The sequence below is a fragment of the Phlebotomus papatasi genome, chromosome 1, assembly GCF_024763615.1.
Source record: "Phlebotomus papatasi isolate M1 chromosome 1, Ppap_2.1, whole genome shotgun sequence".
Classification (NCBI taxonomy): Eukaryota; Metazoa; Arthropoda; class Insecta; order Diptera; family Psychodidae; genus Phlebotomus; species Phlebotomus papatasi.
The window spans coordinates 14,774,861-14,797,084 of NC_077222.1; the positions used below are offsets into that span (position 1 = coordinate 14,774,861).

Consider the following 22,224-nt stretch of genomic DNA (forward strand, 5'->3'; position numbering starts at 1 on the left):
TTTTTTCCCCTATAAACTATAAAAAGTGAATAATATGGAAAACTTGGAAAATGTATCCTATATTGCCCCAGAGTGGTACATCAAAAATGTAATTCACCGCGTAATTACTCTATAAATCATTCATTCTCTTGTAGAAAATTGCAACTTGGTTGGAATATTGAGGTTGAGAATGGAATTGGACAGGGCATATGAGCGGATTATTAAAATGAGATATAATTGAATTTCAACATCATAACATGAGTTAATTTATTGAAAAATAATTTCATGCACATTTAAGCTCATTAGCAAAATATGCAATTTCAAACTCATTCTGAATAATTTATCAGGCTAAAACATTTAATGAGCTTTTGGTTTGATATTATGCATTTGTTGTTATCCTGTTGTAGAATGGGATTTTCTTCAAAAATTATTCCAATTCAACGGATGATTCAATGGAATGTGCAAATTCTAATGAATTAAATTTTGGTTTTAGTGCATTCGGGAGAATTATTAAAATCTCACTGTGTAGTTGCTCTATGTCATTAATAATTCCATACATAATTCAACATTAATTTCAGGACACCCTGAAGGCTACAAAGTGAGCATGAGGACAAAAATGATGACACAGTGTACAATAATTCAACATCATAGGAGCATTAGGGGAAAAATGATGGAGTGAAAATTAATAGCACTTCCAACCAAGAATGGGATAAAAGTCCGTGTACTTTAAGACTGATGGGATTTTTTTTTGGTTTTCGGAGGAAAAAAACTTTTGCACTTCCACCAATCTTCCCCATACAACATTTAATTATTCTCTGGTGTTCGGTGAAGTACAATGTCGGATGGGAAATCTAATAAATCAGAAACTGACCACCATATGGACAAGAACACTCAACATTAGGTTTCGTCACTTTATTGCCTTCTATTTTTGTACGCCGATAAGGAATTAGTACAGAAATCTGCTGAAACAATATTTTAAGAGATTAAAAAAGTTTCGATGATGGAGGGATGAATTGCGTCCTAGAAAAAATATGATTTACAAAATAGAAAAAAGTTATGAGATATTGTGTAAAAGTTTTTGGGAGCGTTGTTTGTGGATAAATATTGCTTTAAAAGAGCAAATAAATTTTAATCAATTTTTTTCATATTGTGCTTTTACTTTTCCATGGGTTCTTCGTCGTATAAGGACTATAAAAGGGACTACATCAAAGTACCGAGTCAAAACAATGATTAATTTCTTTCATACGTAACATGTGATAAATTTTGTTACTGTTATTATAGAGCTTAAATAAATTGAATAATAAAAATTTTTTATATTTATATTTACAGGATATATTTTTTACCATTTATACCTCTTACCTTTTCAGTTCGGACATGTTTTTTATATCTTGTTATACTACAATTCTTATTCAGTTTAATTTGAAATAGGATTGATTGAAAATAAAGCTGAGAAAAACTACTTCAGAGTCACATGTTATTAGGAACTTAGAAACTTTTTAATAATAAAAAACTTAGATCTAAAACTAAAAAGATGGCAATGCATCCCAGCTTTGTGGATTGCTCGAACCCACGAGAAAGAGCTATCCGTGTATTAATTTTCCGCATGCTTTGTATGTATACACGCTTTAAAACCAATTAAAAATTATTGATCAATTTAAAAAGTCATTCCATAATAAGAAATTACTTTCTACGTACTTCAGATCTAAGGCTTAGCCATACGGCTTAACTACTCTAATTTCTTATCAGTCAAGATTTTTTGAAAAAATCTAACTTAAGAATCGAGTTTTAAGGGCAAATGATCTATCCGATTCTGAAAAAATCAATAAAATTGGTTGCTATTTAGGAGTTTAAGATCTTCGAATACTGGGCTAAACCTTTAGTCTGAAGAAAGCTTAAGAAAAGTAGGTTTTAGAATATTTTAGCATGAGTAACAAGCTTTCGAACAATTAAAAAAGTAAATCCTAGAAAAGTAAATCATTTACGGGTACTATACCGAACCGACTCATGACCGATTAAGTCCGATGCAGTCGGGTTGGAAATTTCAAGATCTTTCAAAATAAAACCAAATTTAAACATATCAGTTGAAAAATAGGCCCTGCAAGGTGGTTAAATTTTAATATTCGAAAATTCGATATCGAAATGGTTTGCAACATAGGTGCTCAAGGACGAAATATTTTCCTGGACTATTTCTAAAACGTATTTGAAAATGAAAAAAAATCGTAGAATACGTTTTCGAAATAAACTGAAAAGCATGTTTTCTTAGGGATACCAGGGGGTGGGGGAAAAGGAAAATAGACTGTCCTAGATAATGTTGATTTATGGAGGGGAGGGGTCATCGAACCGGAAGTCGATATCTCTTACCGTTTGGCCTCTAGCCGTGACACAAGTTGAAAAAAGTGGATTAACTGCTCTCTTTTTCAGTTCGAGTAGTAAAAGCTAGTCTCCGGCGAGTGGCCTTCAAAGTTGAAGCCAATTTCTTACTTTCACATACAAATGCGTATGGGAATTTTTCTGCACTCGTGATCGTTATGCTAAATATTTAAAATGTGAGAAGTTTTTCCGTATTATAAGATACCTTATAAGATGGAGGGATAAATATACTAAATTTTTGTTTAAATAAATTTTTTTCTTGGAGCACTGTGAGTTGAGTCCGAGATCAATTTAGGAATTGGCTTCAAATAGCTCCATATAAAAAGGCCATCTTGCAAGGCGCTTGAGTAAAACCTTCCATTAGTCACCATAAGATCACAAGTTTGATATTTTTATAAAAAAAACATTTATTCATAAATAAGATAATCTAAATAAAATAAATAAATACATATTTCTTTCTACTGAACTTTACAAGATTTGGAAAATAACATATTGTATTAGATTGAATTTATTTTTTTGTTATTTTTTAAATCCTTTGTAGACAACTTTATGAGGAAAAAGAACTAACATCTGTATTAAAACATAATTCTAGTTTTTATTGTATTCTTACGTTTTCTCTATACAAATTATCATTAAAAAATAAGGTATAATTGGGTACTTTGGAATCAGACCTAAATTGAAATTTTGAGAGTTTCTCATTATTTTAGAGGGCTGAAGAGAAAAAGTTTATGAAGAAGTACAAGCCTTAATGTCCAAATAGATTCAGGGTGATCTTCGAGAATATTTGGCCAGTAAAATTTAGCAGTAAAAAATTATCTCAAACTGATATACACTGAGGGCTTAGGACAGGATCATTGATCATCGATTAGGGATCCTTTGTATAAATTTCTTTTACTCAATCATTTACTGTTAAATTTTACAGACTAAATATTCTCGAGGATTAGCTTGACTCAGTGTGGACCCTTATGTACTGGACAGACTTACGGCCTATACACACTACAGAAATTTATGTCCATATTGAAGAGTTTTTCCTGCACAAGTGTAGGGAATATGTTTCAATATTGATGTAAATTTCTCTAGTATGTAGAGCCCAATACGGCTTAATGCTTGACGCAATTACAATCAAAATAATGATTAGACTACATTCCCATCATTTTCTCACTAAGCTGTATCTCGACTTAAACCGTAAGTCTGTCTACAGCATTATACTCAAAAGTACTTCTCTGTAGTCTTTTTCTTATGCCCATCAGTAATAGTCAGTAATTAATTCACAAATTCAGAATTTATTTCCGATTCTAAATTACCCATTTGTAGGTAGTATACAATCTTTTGTCTGTGTTTTATGTTTCTCTATGGCAAGCTTGAGTATCATATATGGGAGAGAGTACTAAAATATTCTTTCATAAATTTTAGTTTAAGGAAAATCAGAATATCTTACACACAAAAAGCTGTTTTAACTCCTATATAATTTTCTCAATAAACAATCCTTAAAATAACGAAGGAGTTTGAAACTGTAACTATAAACTGTGGATAAATGGAAATATTGAACAAACGAATTAGTTTATTTTTTGTGTCGACTTCTATAGGAAATTAGGGTAAGTGTGCCAAATCTAGGCATAGTTGCATATAAGCACCGAAGTCTTAAGGTTAAAATGCAATAATTTTAATTCAAATTTATATTTTTTGTTACTTCCTTTTCGGGAAGGTTGTGTGGAACCTTGAAAACTAGTAAAAATTAAAATTTAACGGTCCTTGTGTTAATACATCCTGAAATGAATAAATATTTAAAAGCAAAATGAATTCATTGACTATTCGAAGATTACATACATAATTACAATTAATTTATTTCCATGGCCGAATTTACACTCAAAGTGACCGAAATTAGAAGCTGACCGAAATTTGGCGCACATCCCCTAATGTTTCTCTTAAACGGTAAGAACTATTTTCATTTTCTATTATAAGAGCATTATGCATATCTCAATATCCCCATTTTTCTTTACTGTTTGTTCGTATAATGACAAAATTCATATAAAGATTTTTTTTTATATTTCACAAAGTATGATTCCAATTAGAATATTTAATGTTTTGTTATTGGATTAAAGCACATGTAGGTTTTATTTCCCAATCTTTAATAGAAGACACGACATCTTTTCATTTATTTATTTTTTATTATCAATATTTTGGCTTAATGGGCAAAATTGTTATAAATTTTACAGTCCAAAGAAATGGAAATCAAAGATTGTAATATTTTCTTACATTTTTTTCTTTCTTAGAAAAAGCTGTATAAAGTTAATCCGGCAATTGCTTAATGTTCTTTCTGCTCTCCCTTTTTGTTTATTCTTCCTTAATTTGCATTTTTTGCTTAGACTATATAGCATTTTCCTCTTTGTTTGCCATATTTCCGAAAATTTATTGCTGAATTGTGTCAATTTTCATCAATATCCTTACCATAAAAGTATGTTGTGTAGCAGAGAGAGAGGAAGTTAATCTCAAAATTCCCATGACTCCATCCATTTGAGGCCATTCATGGTGGAATTGGCTTCACCGGCTGATGGACCCATCATCCCATAGGCAAGTGGTGAGAATTTCACGAAACTCCACCCCAGAACGCCCAGAGAAGCCCCAAGCACTGTCTGTCTGAGCCAGATGGGAAGACGATGTGTCAAATAATTGAATACAACACCTGCAAAAACACGGTAATATCATCAAATTCAATTTCTTCCTGGGTGTACATGTCACGGAAACCTTCTGGGAGGAGGATAGAATAGAAGGGATTTTTTTTTGGGGGAGGGTTTGGGGCGACTGCACGTGGCGCAAGTGCCGAAAATGTGTTTGAATTCAGGAAAAATGCGGTGGAAAATGTGATGGAGTTCCCCCAGGAGAGCACATAATCGCAAATGCAAGATAATATTTTTTTCCCATTCCAATGTCGCACAAATGGCTGAAGCATAAATTATATTTAAATTTATTTTAACCACGAAAATTTGCCCCAATTTCACAGTGTATTGATTTTGAATGAATTTAGCCACCCCAAAAGAGCAGATAAATTTCCTGGTACTTGGCAAATTGCAGGAGAGGAGAGATTTTGCGGAAGGAACGTCGGAAGGAAGCAGCACGACGCCAAGTGTTGTTAGTGAGTGAAATTGTTTTCAATTAGTGTTTGCAATAACATGGCCTTAATTATAGACGCTCACGTTTAAGATAGACTACATGTGCCATGCTTAGACTTGGATCATGTCTTAGGCATTGTTACAGCAGACAAAATTGTGTCATAATTGAATTTCATTGTATGAATCATCCAATTATGCACCTTCATCCCTTAAAGAGGCTTTTATTCCTCTTGAGATACGAATATGTACTCCAGATGCACTTTCCATTCTTGCTCCAAAGCAACAACTAGCTGCTCTTTTACGCATGAAAATGGCTTACAGTAGAACCCCGCTATAGCCCATCGCTCTATAGTCCACAATTTATCGACCGTTGATTTCAAAACACTGATTTTAAGTTAGGTTATGTTTTTAAGTACGCGACATGCAATGTTGTCATAATTATTTTAATATTTTTGGCAAACTTTATTGAATAGTTGTGATAATTGTGATCCATAATGAAGAGAGCGAGGACAAGTACCACAATCGCAAAAGAAAGTGGAAGCCGTCGAGCAATTTCAATACTAAAAGTCGTTGATAATTTTAAAAAATGACATGGACTATAGTGCGACCCAAGTGTCAAATCTAGAACCAAAGGGACAGATAATCCTAACCGGCTTATGTAGGTGAGATTCTTAACGTGAGCTAGCTCGGAGTGCATGCAAATTCGATTTAGAGCTGAAGTTGGGAGACGCCATTCAGTTATCTTGAATCAAATTCGTGAAATTATGCAAATTTTGTATTTAAACCAAAATATCAAGGATTTGGATGAACTGGCACAAAAGTGATATATGGGTGAAATGTAGACCAGAATGTTCTCTATAATTTTCCCATAGAACATGATCTCATCGATTACTCAGAAGCCAAGATAAGCGAGGTTTTTTGTTTCTTAACTCGTTTTTTCATCCAGAGTGCCCCAAGTAGTCATTTGTTGAGCTTCAACTATTTCAAAGAATTGTTGTATTTTGTGGGACTTTCCATTTAAAACCCTATTTTAAGTGTCTTGGTGGAGTAGAGGCAGTCAAATTGGCATCTGAGTGATTTCAAAGCGTTATTATGGGAAAAATCAATTTTTTCACACTTAAACGGCAAAATCGGAGTGATAGCGTAGTCTGAGTGGAAAATGATGTATGGACGAAATGTAGAGACAAATGTGCTCTACAATTATGTTTAAGTAATCATCAAAATTGGTTCAGCGACAGTCGAGATAATTGAGGTTATGTGATATTGAAATTGGTTTTTCGACTGTGGCGCCCCTGGTGTTGGTCCCACGAAGTTCAAATATTCTAGAAAGTTGTAGCATTTGGTGAGATCTTTCGTTTAAGCCCTTATTCATCAAAATCGGTCACATAGAACCGGAGATATGATTTTTTGAATTTTGTGAACTTTGACCCCTCATATCTCCGGTTCTATCAAAACCACAGCGCGCATACGCACCATTTTGGAAACGTCCTAGACTGGACTACAACATACTAAAATTTCATTAACTTGCACAATGCCGTTTTTGAGAAAAGTGACTTTGAATTTCGATGAATTTTGACGCTATCACAGCGCCACCTGTGGTGACTTTTTGAACTTCCATCTGAAAGTGCTCATCGAGACAAAACCAAAAAGGTAAAATTTAGGTCGCTATGTTAATTAGAACCGGAGATAGAGGCCGGTCAATGTTCGAACTTTGACCCCTTATAGCTCGGGTCAGGGGTTGTAGATCGACTTAAGGTTTTTTTTTTGTTTGATAGGTATAATCAACAGCTACAACATACTAAATTTTCAGCCCGATGCACAATGGAATTTTTGAGTTATTTAACTTTTAAGATTTAAAAATTTTCTTTTTAATAATAGCGCCCCTAGCGGTGGTTTTATGAACTTGCGATGTTAGAAGGGGAAGTGGCATTTCACGAGAGCTTTCCAAAAAGCCCTCACTTTTTAAATTCTGATAATTAGAACCGGAGTTATGGCCATTTTAAGAAATTTTTTTTGGACCCTTATAGCTCGGGTCAGGGGGGTCGGGGGACCTTAAGTTTGGTATTGATGGAAAGCTCTAAGGCCCAGCTATAACATACTAAAATTTGAACCCGCTCGATGCCATAGGGGCGGAGCTATTGAGAAAACAAAAAAAGGGGGGTCTTCAAAATGGCGGAAGGAGGGGTGGGGGGTGGGGGGTCAATGCACCAAGTTGCAATTTTCACCCGATATATAACCTTTGCCGAAAACCGCAAGTCGATATCTCTTTTAGTTTAGGAGCTATTAAGCTCCAAAGAGCGGCCGGCCGGCCGGCCGGCCGGGAACGTAAAATAGCCACATATATATTCGTGATCAGGAAGTGGCGAAACACATTTTGGCCAAGTTTGAGGTCGATCGGACGACATGAAATTTTGTTAGGATTATAGTAGGTGAGATTGTTAAGAATCTCACCTAATACGGCCTATAGCGGTATAGTAGAATAAATTTCCTATAAAAATATGTAATCTAGGTATTTTACTTAAATTTACGGAATCCCGTGATAAAGCGAATCAAAAAATGATCACAAAATTACCTTTTAGAAAACGGCTCGATAAATATATTTCCTTACAAAATAGAAGAAAATGACTTTCACACACTTGTAGAGCGGTAAATTTCCTATAAAACTGTGCTAATTAGAAATTTTGGAGGTTCTCGGGTAACCTATAAAAAAAATATCCGTTTTGTGACTTCTTGGCCCAGTCTCCCCTACGTTACTGATCTTTGAGAGACGAATTCTGCGACGGATATTTGGAGCTGTCTGAGATGTTTCGACCATTTCGACCGGGGAATTTCGTACTAGAGTGAACCACGAACTGGAGCAACACTATGGACAGTCCGACATTGCTGCCTCCATTCGGGCGAAACAACTGAGCTGGCTCGATCATGTGCACCGAATGCCAGTAGATAGAATGCCCAAGAGGCTATACTGAATGCGAAGCCAGAAGGAGTTCGATCTAGAGGACGCCCCCGAAGGATATGGCAGGAAGTAGTAGATGAGGTCCTTAAACGACTGGGTGTGTTGAGGCACTGGAGGGTTATCGCTTTGAATCGCAGAGATTGGCGAGGGGTGGTGTAAGAGGCCTTGTCCCTCAATGGAACGTAGCGCCACTTAAGTAAGTAAGTATGACGTGTTATAGACCAGAGTGTACGAAGCCTGAAAGCCCTCCACTGGAAGGACTGGAAGTTATAATATTACTGCAACTTCATTGCGCTCTATAGGGATTGAGTAGAGATACTGTAAGGGAAGGCCTTGATGGTTCCCACATGATCTACCTTCAAACACGTCATATTTTTCCCATATTCCTTTATGAATCTCACCTAATGGCTATATTTTGTACGAGTAATAACTAGTCTTATAAGTCCCTTTTATTTTTTGGATGTTTATAAGATTAATGTCGATTTAAATTTGTCAATAAATCATCATAAAATCATTTAGAAATTAAAAATGGTTCAAAAAGAGTGTATTCTAAAAAGATGGTATTTGAAAGAATCATAAATATTTCAATTAATTTATTGACCAAATCGAGTTAAAATTAGACCCTTTGCCTTTATAAGTAATTCAGGATAGCAATTTAATACGAAAATACATCCGAAAATCATCGTAAATCGCAAATGAGCAAATTCAGGTTAGAAAAATCAAACCTCATTTTTGAAGGATTTCATTAGATTAACAAACGAATGAAAGGGAAGAAAGAGACTAGTTTAAATATAATGTCATTTTAAGAAGACCATCGAAGACCGAGAGTCGATGTGTCTTATTGTTTGAATTTTAGGTTGGTCAGAATACAAATAAAAACGCGAAAAACAGTAGGGGAGACTGAGGCAGAAAGTCACAAAACGGATATTTTATTTTTTTACAAGCTACTCGAGCGCTTCAAAAATTTCTAATTAGCGTAGTTTTATAGGAAATTTACCGCTCTACAAGTTTATGAAAGTAATTTTCCTCTATTTTGTAAGGAAATACGTTTATCGAACCAATTTCTAAAAGGTAATTTTGTGATTATTCTCAAAAATGCTGGGGAAAATAGTACCGGACATTGGGTATTATCATATTTTGATTCGCTTCATTACGGGCTTCCATAAATTTGAAAAAATACCTAGAGAACATATTTTCATAGAAAATTTATTCATCTACACCTTTGTAAAACACTGTTTTCTCTGCGAGAAAAGTAAGAAAATGAGAAAAACGCTTTTCAAGCTATTTTAGGAAAAAACACACAAGAGACTGCAAATCGTTTGACCAATGCAAACAACAAGCAGCGGGACATGATAATGACGTTTCTTTTCGCCGTGAGACATCAGAAATTGCTTCGCTTTTTTGTTACTTTTTGCTCTATACCTTTTGTTACTTTTTACCCCAAGTGGTCGTTTTTAATAAACAGATTTCTTGAGAAAAGAACTTTTGTGATTTTCTAAAATAGATAGCGGATTCGTATTCAAAAAATCCAAATTATTTAGAAAATATTCACCAGTGCATCAATTTTGGAAAATAAGTAGGCAATAATTGTTATCTTCTGCAAGGAAAATATTTTAAAAATAGGGCTAAAAATTTCGAATTTTTTTTTCTAAATTGCTTGTTCGAATTCTAAAAAAACTTATGACATTGAAGAAGGTCTACGGAGACTATCTATAGAAAAAAAATTTGGGCTCCTATATTTTTTACCTTGGAAGATATTGAATTTTGAATTTTTCGATTTGTGACTTTTTGCCCCAGTCTCCCTTACTTAAAAATTCAATTTTAAGTTAAAGTTTTAGAGTAAAGAATCAAGTCTATCAATTGATTTCTAAAATTTTTAAATCACTGTAAGTTCTTCTTCAATTAGATCAAGACACGAAATACAAAGGTAATATACTATCTAAATACTTTGGTATTAAGCCACAAGAAAATGAAAATCTCAATATGTGAAAAGGCTATTTTTTATGATGATATTTTGCTTAGCCATTTGTAATCACATCTTCAATGTATCACGTGTGGAAGATTTTCCTGTGAACTCTCTACAGAAATTACCAGATGGTTCCTCCTGAAACACGTCTTCATTAGCACTGCCTAGGCTTTTCGCATATTAATCTTAAAATTTTTCCTCAGTCCTTTCGCCCCATATAACTCAATTGCAATTACAACTAAAACGTGCTGTTGACTTCCTCTTGCGCATTTTGTACATTTCACCCCTGTCTTCTATTGCTCCTACTTCCAAAAGCGTCACACATCGCAGTTTTCCAGTTGAATTACCATCCCGGCGAATCTCACCATAAAATACGCATCGTGTATAATATTTGTAATGATAATTAAATTTGGCCCTTTTGCTAATATAGCAAACGTGTTCAGTGCGCGGAATAATAATAATACTATGTACGTTTCGTTGAACACATATATTAATTTTATATAGCTCAAGATATTCATGTTGTTTCAGCACCCACTTTTATCCACCAGCATTATAACACTTCAAGCTTTTGGGAGGTGCGGGCTAGGTGGTTGAATATCAAAATGGGTTGAATGTCTGAAAGGATTCTTCGGAATTCTCCAAGATGAAGAAGAAGCTTCCTATGCACGTAGACGTGCAAACTTTACGGCTTATTGTTCAACCTCCCTTCAATCTCACCTGTTAAATGGAATGCGACAATGCAAACTTTAAAGAATATCTAGAATTATATCACAGAAGAGCATCGATTTGTTTCCCCCACAAATTAACACGCTATCTTCTCCACAACTGGTCAAGATTTATGGAGGGTTGCATGTACATGTTGTGGGTGAGATGATAAATGGTTGAAAATGAGTAAAGTCTCATTTGATCTCTGACCCAGAAGCAAAGTGCAAAACGAATAAGTGAAATTTACTAGGTAAACATTGTTTCTGTCGTTTCTGTATGACTTATTTTGCGTACAATGTGATACAGAGTAAAAAGAAAATACATTTCACCTCTTACCCTCTCGGACAAAAAGAAAGGTCAGAAACTTAATTAATTTTTTTTGCAAGGATTTGAGTAAATGATTTTATAAGTTTATAAATAAGAGATTTCCATTTTCCGGACCATTACGAAGTTAATTAATATGGAAAATACGTATAAAATATTTATTTACTCCTTTTTCTTCCGCTAAAACGGGGCTTGTTGCATAATAAAAAGGTTTTTTTTTGTAATCACTGACGTTAGAGGTGGAAACTCAAGCTTTTACAGAACAAAAATGAGATGAAATTTCCTGTGAATCCTTTTAGTTTGATTTTCCAACGATAATTGAGTAAAATTTAACTTTCAACTGAAAATAAACCAATGAAGGTGGCAGAGAGTTCATGTTTCAAGTTTTTGGTTGAATATTTGCTACGATTATTTTGTGCAATGGGAGTGACAATCTCATTACACATGAAAATTGTTGTAATATTCAACTAGAAACTTGTAACATGAACTTTTTGCCATATCATTGGGTCATTTTTCAACAAAAAGTTCCATTTAAAAATTCTGCTATTTTGGTTCAATTTCAACTGAATATGAACTTACTAACTACATAGGGGAGACTAGGGCAAAACTTGTCAAAACGCATATTTAATTCTTTCACGAGCTTTGAGAAAACTTAAACGTTTTATAATGAGCATATTCTTATAGGAAAATTTACTGCAAATTTACTGAAATTTAGGTCCGGTCCGCATCGAGACCGAAAGCTCTGGGCAAGACGAAAACAGTGTTTCCATCTTAGGGTGACCTTTTCCACTGGCGAACACCGGAAAGTCCTTCTCAAATGTAACCTAATCATTGTTTTGATTATAATTACATTAAGACGTCTGACGGCTTAAGTCGTAAGTGTCTCCAGAATCCAGAACATTACAGTGTAATCCAAATGACTGTTTCTGCGAAAGTACTTGAACTAGGAGTAAAGCTCCTTATTGCCAGATACACTAAAATATGCCAAAAAGGCCACGTTTAGAACATCGTCTTTATTATCTCACCGGATTGTGGCAAAGTTAGAATCGGTTAGGGACAAAACCTCATATTAAACATTTTCACATTAAACGACACATTAAACATGTATAAATTCTAGATCTTGAAGAAGATCCTAACAAAAGCACCCAAACATCATCAAAAAGAGAAGAAAAGAAGAACAAATTAAAAAACCTAAATATTTCTTTTTGACTTCATTTTCATCCACAATCCTGCTGAATTAAATTATTATCCTAAACAATTTTCATTTTCCAAGAAAGCCCAAGTCATAGTTCTAAAATAGTTTCTTAGCTCTTAATAATAAGACCTCAAAGTCGAAATACGAAAAAGTGTCCTAACATCCCCGGTCTCGCTTATACAATAGCGAAAACTGGGGCAGAAGTAAACACGGGGTAGATTTAAACACTGATTTTTTTGTCTACTTTTCTTGGACTTATGCCGACTATTTATTCATGGAACAAGGATCCGTATACTATCTAAAATTCGCATAGGTCTTGTCCTCTTAAATCTGTTATCTAACAAAATATCGTAGTGTTTACAACTACCCCGTGTTTACTACTGCTCCAATTTCCCCTAAGGTCCTTTTGCTCTGAATGTTTCGTTTATCAATGGGGTAGTTCAATTTTTCGCAATTTTCGTTTTTGACTTTTTGAAAGAAGTAGGATTATAAAATTTATTTTACTAAATCGGAACCTTAGCCCAATATTCAAAAAAAAATACTACCCATTTTGTAACACTTCTCGTTGCAGTTTTTATCGATTTATCTGTGAGGTTTCATGATTAAAATAAATTATTTAGCATTGGATGAATTCTGAAATGGTTCATACAATTTTGCTTTAAGTTCGGAAAGTACGTAAAATAGGTAGCTTCATGAGGACTCAAGGAAAAGTTTCCTATGTCCAATAACAATTAGGGTGAAAGGAACGTCTACTGACACTTTAAGAACTCGTGTCAGCACCTATTGACACCCTACTCTGTACCATTTGGGATACGAAATTTGAACATCTCTGTTTATAGTAAAAGGTATATTACAGAATAAACGTTTTATTACTTATATTTTACTAGATACATTAAATAATTTTCAACATTTTGACAAAAGTGTCAATAGGGGTTCCCTGTCGAACAGACGTTCCCCCGACCCTAATCATTTTAATTGAAAGCAAATTAAAATGATAATTGAAAAGATTTTGTCAGCTCAAATCCGAAAAGTACATTTAAACAAAGTATCGGATCGGAATGATCTTCTATTGTTCAGTATGGGAGCATCTAAACGGGGAGATTTTATTTCGAAACCGCCATTTTGACACAAAAATCCCCCACTGAGCTTTAGACCGGTGCATTTTTGCCTATCTATTGGCGCTTAAAATCTCCCTCTTCGAAAGCTCCATTTGTTTATGTTCTTCAAATATTTTGACATTTTAAGCGATTTTAAATAATTTTTTTTTTGTTTTTCAAGAGATGTTTTCTCGTGATCTATTTTCAAATTATCAAAAGTCGAAAAGCAGGTGAAATATGGACACGGTATCGATCTCTCTTCTGAATGTATCGTTTAATCTTCTTAATATGGTCGAATTGTTAACTAGACGTCATTAAATAGAAATAAAGAAATAGTTAAACAAAATAAAACTGATTTATAGGAAAATGAAAACTTAGGATATTTTGTTAATTTAGCAACAATATTGGCATGAAATCCTGCGATAAGACGGTTTTGATATAGAGGATGGGTGCCTCATCTCCTCTTCCTTATGAAGTGTTCGTCATCAGGTATAAATATTAACTTTACCACTCTTTAACAAAATTTTTTAATGTACAACACTGTGTGATTGACGTTCGAAACGTTTCGAAATAAAATGGAAAGTCTTCCAGACTATCTATTTTAGTTAGAACACACATGGAGAATTTAGAGCACACATGGAGGATGGAGAAAATTTATCTCAGGCATGAACCACTAGGGAAGATTTCCCGAGACTCATCGGTGCATAGCACAGAGGGGTGCATTTCGAAATCCCCCCGTATAGAAAACGCCTATTGCTTCAATGCTACATGAAACCTTCTGACCTTTCATTTGTAAACAAAATTTATCAAAATTGAGCAAATATTGAGAAATATAATATTGATATTCTACTTTTTTGTCTTCTAAACAAATAATATTAAAATTCTGTAAAAAAAAATCCACGTTTTTAGTGTTTTAAAATCATAGAAAGTCTCAAAATAGTAATCTAAATGTATTCTGGTATTCCAATGAAAAATTATTTTCTTTGTGTTAAGAGCTAGTGTTTCACAACTATTCTCAACTGGTAAAAATCTAAGGTAGTAGTGAGACGAAAAAGCTTCATGGAAGCTTTACGGAACTACTCTTTGCGATGCCGAAGAAATGGTCTCACAAAACTACTTTCAATGCATTTGTAATTTTCATCATAATTTTCCATTCATCATAATGTTTATTATGAGAGAGAAGCAAGAGCTTTTTAATATAACTCAAGATGTTTTTTCAACATATTTTAGAAAAACAATACATGTATATTAATATGCAAATTTTTGTAGCATGCGAATTTGAATTTATTTACCGTAGAGGAGGTTCTTCATTATTTCATTTATGATATAAGAAACTGCTATGAAATTTTATGCTGGGATTGAATAGTAATATCAATAAAAAGGTCAAATACATATACGTAGGGTGGAAAGCAAAATTAAATACTATATTAAAACCTAAATATTTGAGAAGTTGCAAGGCAAAGCTTTATTTTGTATGCTCAAATATTTAATAATCTTCTATTTCAGAATAATTTTTTTGGCGAAGTCCTGTTGCTATTCGACTCACATTAGCTGAAAAAATTGGTCCCGTTCCTATTTGAGATTTATTTTGGTGGTTAAGAAAAATGTTAATACGCCGATGGACATCAGGACAGATATAAGACAATAACAACAAAAATTATTTTATTAGCTTTTAATAAAAAAAAAAAAACAATTTTAAAATTTTCATTACAATTTTCCCAAGTTTTTCTCTGTTCAATGAGCTTTCTTGTATTTTGATGGTAACTTACGACATTCAATTGTATCATTCGCGTTCGAGGACTTAAGATAAATTTGCCTCATTATTCCAATTGAAAATTCCTTTGTCACAGGTTCACTATGTAACGATTTTCCTCTTTGATCGTAACAAGTGTATTGACACGCCAAAAGGAATACAGCCGTCATCAAATTGAATCCACAATTTGGAGAGAATTTAAATAAATTCCCGAATTTTATTGTTGAGTTGGAGAATTTATCGCCTTCTGGCTATATGGAATGTATTTTCGGTGAAACAATTGATGAAATAAATTTTCCATCAATTCACTGGTGCTCCGGGTGAGGTGATGTACACAAAGAACATAATACAGTCTGAGGGATTGGGGACGGGATAATATAAATTGGCGCCTTTGGCGTACAAGTTCACCGGGTGGGAAGAATCTCAAAAGAAATAAACTTGAGGGAGATGAATATCCAGCTCCTTTTTTCACCTGCAGTGCTTTCAAATTGATTTCCTTCGCTATTTTACAATTTCTTTTGCGCTCTTTCAACATATTCCAGAATAAATTATAAGTGGGGCTTTTATTATGGTTTTCCATTCTTATTTTTCTTCTATTTTGTTGCTTGAATCAACGGGAAAACTACGGTAAATATTTTACAAATAATTTACTTACTGAAGTACTTGGTCGTTCTATCGGTTTCGCATTTATTTGATATTTTATAGAAGTCAATGGGTAAGAGTTATCGGTTTCCAGTCTTCAGCGACCCCTCCCATGAAAGTAGCATTAAAGACGATTATATGACGTCTTGAAGATCTTGTGCTACATATGTCTCTTAACGGAAAAAAAATAATTCGTAAAATTTTTCGTAAAGTTTGGTGAATTTGTACTGGGGACTTACGAAATGCTCGTTAATCGTATGACTCATTAAAAAGCTCGTAAAAGTTTGGGCTTTTTTCGCAAACAATGTTCGTAACATGATCACTTGATGAGCATTTTTCGTTCTTTTACAAACATTTGTTCGTAAATATTCGTAATCACACAGATAAATGTTCGTAAAATTTTGTCATTTGTTTGAAAAGTTTTGCCAGACAAACAAAAATGTATGAACAAATGTTTGTAAAAGACTTACAAACTTTAACGTTTTTTTTTGTGCTTTATACACAGAAAAAATATGTCCTAAAATTGTTCGTAAATGTTTGTATCCTACTGGAGACTTATGAAATGCTCGTAAAGTGTATAGTTCACTAAAAAAGTTCGTAGAAGTTCGTAATTTATCACAAAAATTGTTTGTAACATAATCATTTGACGAGCATTTTGTGTTTTTATACAAACATTTTTCGTAAATATTTGTAATCACAGAAATAAGTTTTCGTAAAATTTTGTCATTTGTTTGTAAAGTTTTGCCAGACAAACAAAATGCGCAAACCAATGTTTGTTAAAGAATAAAAATGCTTTTTATCTGCTCATGTTACGAACTATGTCAGAGCTCAGAGGTGTACAAAAACAGTTGAAACCGAATAAACGTCAAACTAAGTTTGTTCAGGTAGCGTTTTGACCATTGACATACAAGTTTAATTTGATGTTTGTTCGGTTTCAAACGGTTCTTGCGCACCTCTGTGCTATGTTCTTAAAAGAGTACAAACTTTAACGAACTTTTTTGTGGGTAATACAAGGGGGAGATATTAGGGTGAAAATGTGTACACCACTACCAGACACTTCCACAATTTGTATGGAATACCCCTTCGCACTTCCAAAATTTCGCAACACTCTCGAAAATTCTGTAATACTTCCAGCACTTCCTGCACTTCATGCATTTCTCATACTTAGAAATAAATAGTTAATTTAATCTGATGAGAAATCTAGTTAAAAAAAACTTTAAAAATTTTCTGAAGAAAATTATTACTACGCATATTATTAACATTTTGTTTATATTTTGAATTTCTAGCGACAGATATTCTTGCAAACTTATTTTGGATTTTCATAAGAGACCAGTGAAGCTACTTTTGGAAAACAGAGTTTTTTTTTAAATGTATTACAGTTTGCAATAATTGAAACTGCGTTTGAAAGTCTGTAAGAGACCAAAAGTACGAGTACAACAACTAATTCAGCACTTTAGAAGTGTCTTCATTTTTTATTAAACATTATTCTCTCCTTGGCTTCAAAATCCTTTAAAATTAAAACATTTTCCAATCTTGGGAAAAGTTTTTAATGATTGCTAATTAACTTTTGCAACAAACTTGGCTATTTTTTCCAGGACCTTTTCCGTTATTGTTATATTAGAGAAATTTCTCATCACCTGCTGCCAATCAATCACGATTCAGAAAAGGATCTTTATAGCAACATATCTGGAGAAATATGGCCAGATTTATACAGTTCCTCTTATTCCTTTCCGTGAAAAATATGGTACCCATATAGCGAGCTTTTAAACACATCCAAGCTTTTCTATAAAGCGAAATACGATCGAATTATTTTTTTTTCATTATTTTAATAACTTCAATTGTTATCGAAAAATTTTCTTCCACTAGGATACTCACAATATTGCCATCAATATTAGAGATCGTTTAAAACGTATTTGACGTTTCGAAGAATAAATCCCTATTTCGAAATTTTCAAAGCCACTTTTAATCATTTTTAGAGCAAGGATTCAAAGACAATTGCAATAGCTATGTCATTACAGTAGACCCTCTCAAATTCGGGCATTTGGGACCGATATATCAACCAAATTAGAGAGAAATTCGGGCATCAAACTTATTGAACTGCAACGATTTTATGTTAATATGCATACTCATATTGAGTTTACATGCTCATTGCTATTACAAATTTCATGAAAACCTCTTAATAACGCAAAATCACATCAAAACTAAGACAGACCATAGCAAATTTTAGCATATTTGCTTCATTCTATAATCATTATCAAACTTGAAAAATGTCAACAAACTTTTTTCAAATTCAACTCCTGCTCGAATTATAAAGTAATCCGGATCTTAAAAGAGCCGAATTAGCAAGATTCCACTGTATTTACGAGCAATTTTGAATTTGAAATTCACGTAAAAATTAAAGAATATTTATTATTCAGCTGAATATTTTCTCGGAAAAATTACTACACAAATTAAGCTGTAATAAATTTGTGCATATTTGCCCCATTTCATTGTCATAACCGAACTTGTAAAATGTCAAAAAATATTTTCAAATTACACTGCCGTTCGAATTAAAATCTCAACTAAATTTAGCGTAGTCCGAAAAATGTGGAATTAGACAGAAAAGATCTTATATTCGGGTACTTCCACTTCCAAAGACTTCCAAGCACTTCATTTTCAACCGTACACCACTTCCAACCCTAATATCTCCCCCTTGCCTTGGGGTAATACGATTTACGAGAATTTTGTAAATTCTCAATAGAAATGTAACAAAAATTTCCGAATAATTTTACGAAATATTTTTTTTTGTATAGTCATTCAATGCGGCTTAGCTAATGTATATCAAATTCCACTACTAACCGATTAAATGAATTTTAATGGAAAATTCAAATGAATTTTGTATTTTCGAGTACTCAGCGAATCGTCCTTGCCCATTGTTTTTCTCTTTCTTCCGCTCAAATAATTCATGATCCATTGTATGAGAATTTTCACGTGGTGAATTTCTATATGCAGTCCACTCCAATTTCAACTAGTGAAACTCATTTAACATTAACAAATACAAGAGATGCACTCATAGAGACTGTGCCCATAAAAACTCTACTGCATTGAGACACTCTGACGAGATATGGTTGAAAAATATTTGCAGAAACCACCACGTTTGCTACTACTATTTATCTCCCTGTGATGGTTGCATTCACAGTGAATAATTTCCCTTGTTTACCCCAACAAACTTCCGTTTGGGTAGAAAATTTTCAGTTGCACAATAAACAGCAACAGGAGCATTTGGTGTTTGCCCATTTTCTTCCAAAAAGCTCCTTTCCTCTTCCCCCTCCATACAACCCACATTTCTTGGCTAAAAAGTTTAATATTTTAATTAAATTTTGCATATTTTGAAACATAATGTAATACAAGTTGTAGTTTAGAGTATATTTTGCATGTGTTTTTCCTTTGAAGCGGAAGGAAGAAAACTTTTGAGATGCAAAACAGATATTCAATATTATGCATATTTTATACTTTCCACATGGGTACATTTATGTGATCTTCTTTTCCAATTTATTCATCCCACACAGAATGTGCAAACAAAGGTCACTTTAGTCATAAAAGTGCTCCCTGGAGAATTTCCCATACACCACAAAAATCTTCCGTCTCCCACAATTGGGAAGACTTTTTAGTAACACACCGAATGTGCTTTTTTCCAATAACAGAATGGATAAAATGTATTATACTTGCTATTGTTAAGGGGCTATCATGTTGGAGAAGAAATTGATATTCTAGGAATTTTCCGAAAGGATCCATTTCAATGTTAAGAAAATAAAATCCGTTAGCATTATGTATTAAATCTCTAAGATTGTCAAAATTTAGAAAAAAGTTAGTCAAGACACATACCACCCAGGAGCCCATCAAACCTAATAAAAAGTGAAGCTATTTTTTACTTTTCCTTGTAAAAATTTTGCAGATATTGCACCGCGACTTAAACAAAATTTGCTCGTAGTTCTTGTATTATTTCGGCAAACATTATGAAATATATATATTCTTAGATAGCTTTTAATGCACGATTTTGAAATGTATCAGACTGATAAGTCAATTCTCTTTAGGAAAAAACTTGTCAATAGTCTTCAGTGCCTCTATGCAAAAACGTATGGAAAAATGAAATGTCGAGAGGCTCCTTTACCACATTTATGTAAATGAAAAATCGGGGAATTATTTCTAGCTGTTCTTTATTAGGGTAAAAATATTTCCACAATTATTCCGAGTGAATTATTCATTTACAAGTGAGACTTCAGTGGTAAAAATGAAAAGATCATCCGGATCATATGTCAATTTTTTAACGTGTATTCAACCACATAATAAATGTAGAAAAATAATGAAAAAGTCGTTTTTAGTGTTTACTCAGATGGGAAAAACATGTTGTGAGTACATAATAAGTTTGCGATAAAACACATTTCATCCTGAAAAATGTAGGGAGAGTTTGTGCAGTTTCATACGGAGAATAATGTCAAATATTTAAGAGTTTTTACTGAATACCACTCAAACCGAATTAGTTATACCACTATAGGGGAATGTTGGCATGGTTCGCACAGAGTGAACCTTCAAACGATGCGAGTTTTCTCTTTGTTTGGAAAGAGCTGACTTACCATTTCTCATCTCGTTTCATGAGCTTAATAATTATCTATCTAATGGCTAAGAAATGACGAACTCCCAAGAAGCAAAATAGCTGCCTTACAGAACCAAGTATTAGACAAGTCTTTTAGTGCACTTTTAAAAAACGTAAAGTGAGGATTTTCTGTTGAAATTCCTATAGAAGCTTTTAAGATCCTTAAGAGTGCGCCACTTTACTTATAGTAATCTCAGTGATGGAACCAAGAGCGTTATATGTAAATAAAAAGATTTCTTGTTCTATAGTATCTTACTTAGGGAATTCTACAAGACTACATTAAGAAAAAAATGTTTCTTGGGTAGCTCTTTGCAAACTAAGAGAAAATTCGCATCGTTTGAAGGCTCACTGTGTGCGAACCATGCCTACATTCCCCTATGCCAAAAAAAAACTCTTTCTTATTACGTTCTTAATTCCACCTCACAAAATTCCTGGAAATCCTTACGGTGCTATCACACTAGGATTTTCACAATTTAATTTTAAATTCAATTGAGCCAATTGAGCATTATAATATTATATTTCTAGAATTTGCTTGAAAATTCTCACAGCCAGGACACATTTTGCAAAAATTTTTCTCAATTTTAAATAGTGCCGCGAGATTTTTGATTGTGAATGACTTCGGAAAATGTTTGATAGTACTTATAAAATGTCTTATAAGTCACTTATTCGTTATGCAGAGGGATCCCCAAAACCAGGAGAAAGTGTTGTGGGCAAGGGGACTCATGAAGAGACTCATAAATTTTGTTGAAAATCCGTATGAAGTCGTCCCAACTGCGATTTCTTGACACAACAATTTCCTTTGAATGGTTTTAGAGAAATTTAATCAATTGCTCCCGAGACTTAAGCTTCACTCGCTTACAAGTGTATCACTAGTAGTGTAAAGGTTACTTGCTTAACTGCAATAAAATTGAAATTAATGAGCAATTTTAACATTTTAATTTGCTGAATTCAAATTTAATTGAGCACCCACATTTATGCTGTTTTAGCATGTTTAAACATATTTTGATGGGCCAAGTTTGTTTATATCAATAAGGCAAAAATCTATCAATTCAAATGATTTTTAATGCAAAATAACGCATAGAAACAATTCATCTGAAAATTAAATTAAATTTACAAATTGAAAAAATCCTAGTGTGATAGCACGGTTAGATTTTTTTCTAAAGAAAAATTAAAATGTAGTGACGATTTTCAGATAGTTGCCCTAGTTTGCTCAGCAACGTACAAAATTTTGACACTTACGTAAGCCTCATTTTTACCGGAAAGATCAAATCAGACACAAAAATTTGCACATCACTGATTAGATGGGACTTTCATATACTTGCTTTAACCGTTTAGAGGATGTATCATGCGTTTTAAAGTCAATTTAATGCTACTTTTCTAACACATTTTTTTTTTGTGACATTTGGAGAATAATAATCATCTCGTTCAGTAATTAGAGCTCTCTCCGGTTGAAGTTTTTTCTGTATCGATTGGTAGGGATATCAGAGAGAACTT

At 33.4% G+C, this 22,224-nt stretch overlaps 1 protein-coding gene across 2 annotated transcripts in view; it reads right to left on the minus strand.

Annotated features, from left to right (window-relative positions):
- Nucleotides 1-3,612: 3,612 nt before the first annotated feature.
- Nucleotides 3,613-22,224, minus strand: part of LOC129800083 (protein O-mannosyl-transferase 2) — a 36,658-nt gene continuing 18,046 nt past the window's right edge. For both annotated transcript variants that reach the window (XM_055844461.1, XM_055844460.1), the window contains exon 10: nt 3,613-5,032. In XM_055844461.1, the coding sequence (XP_055700436.1) occupies nt 4,839-5,032 (194 nt within the window). In that variant the 3' untranslated portion in view covers nt 3,613-4,838. The remainder of the gene's footprint in view (nt 5,033-22,224) is intronic.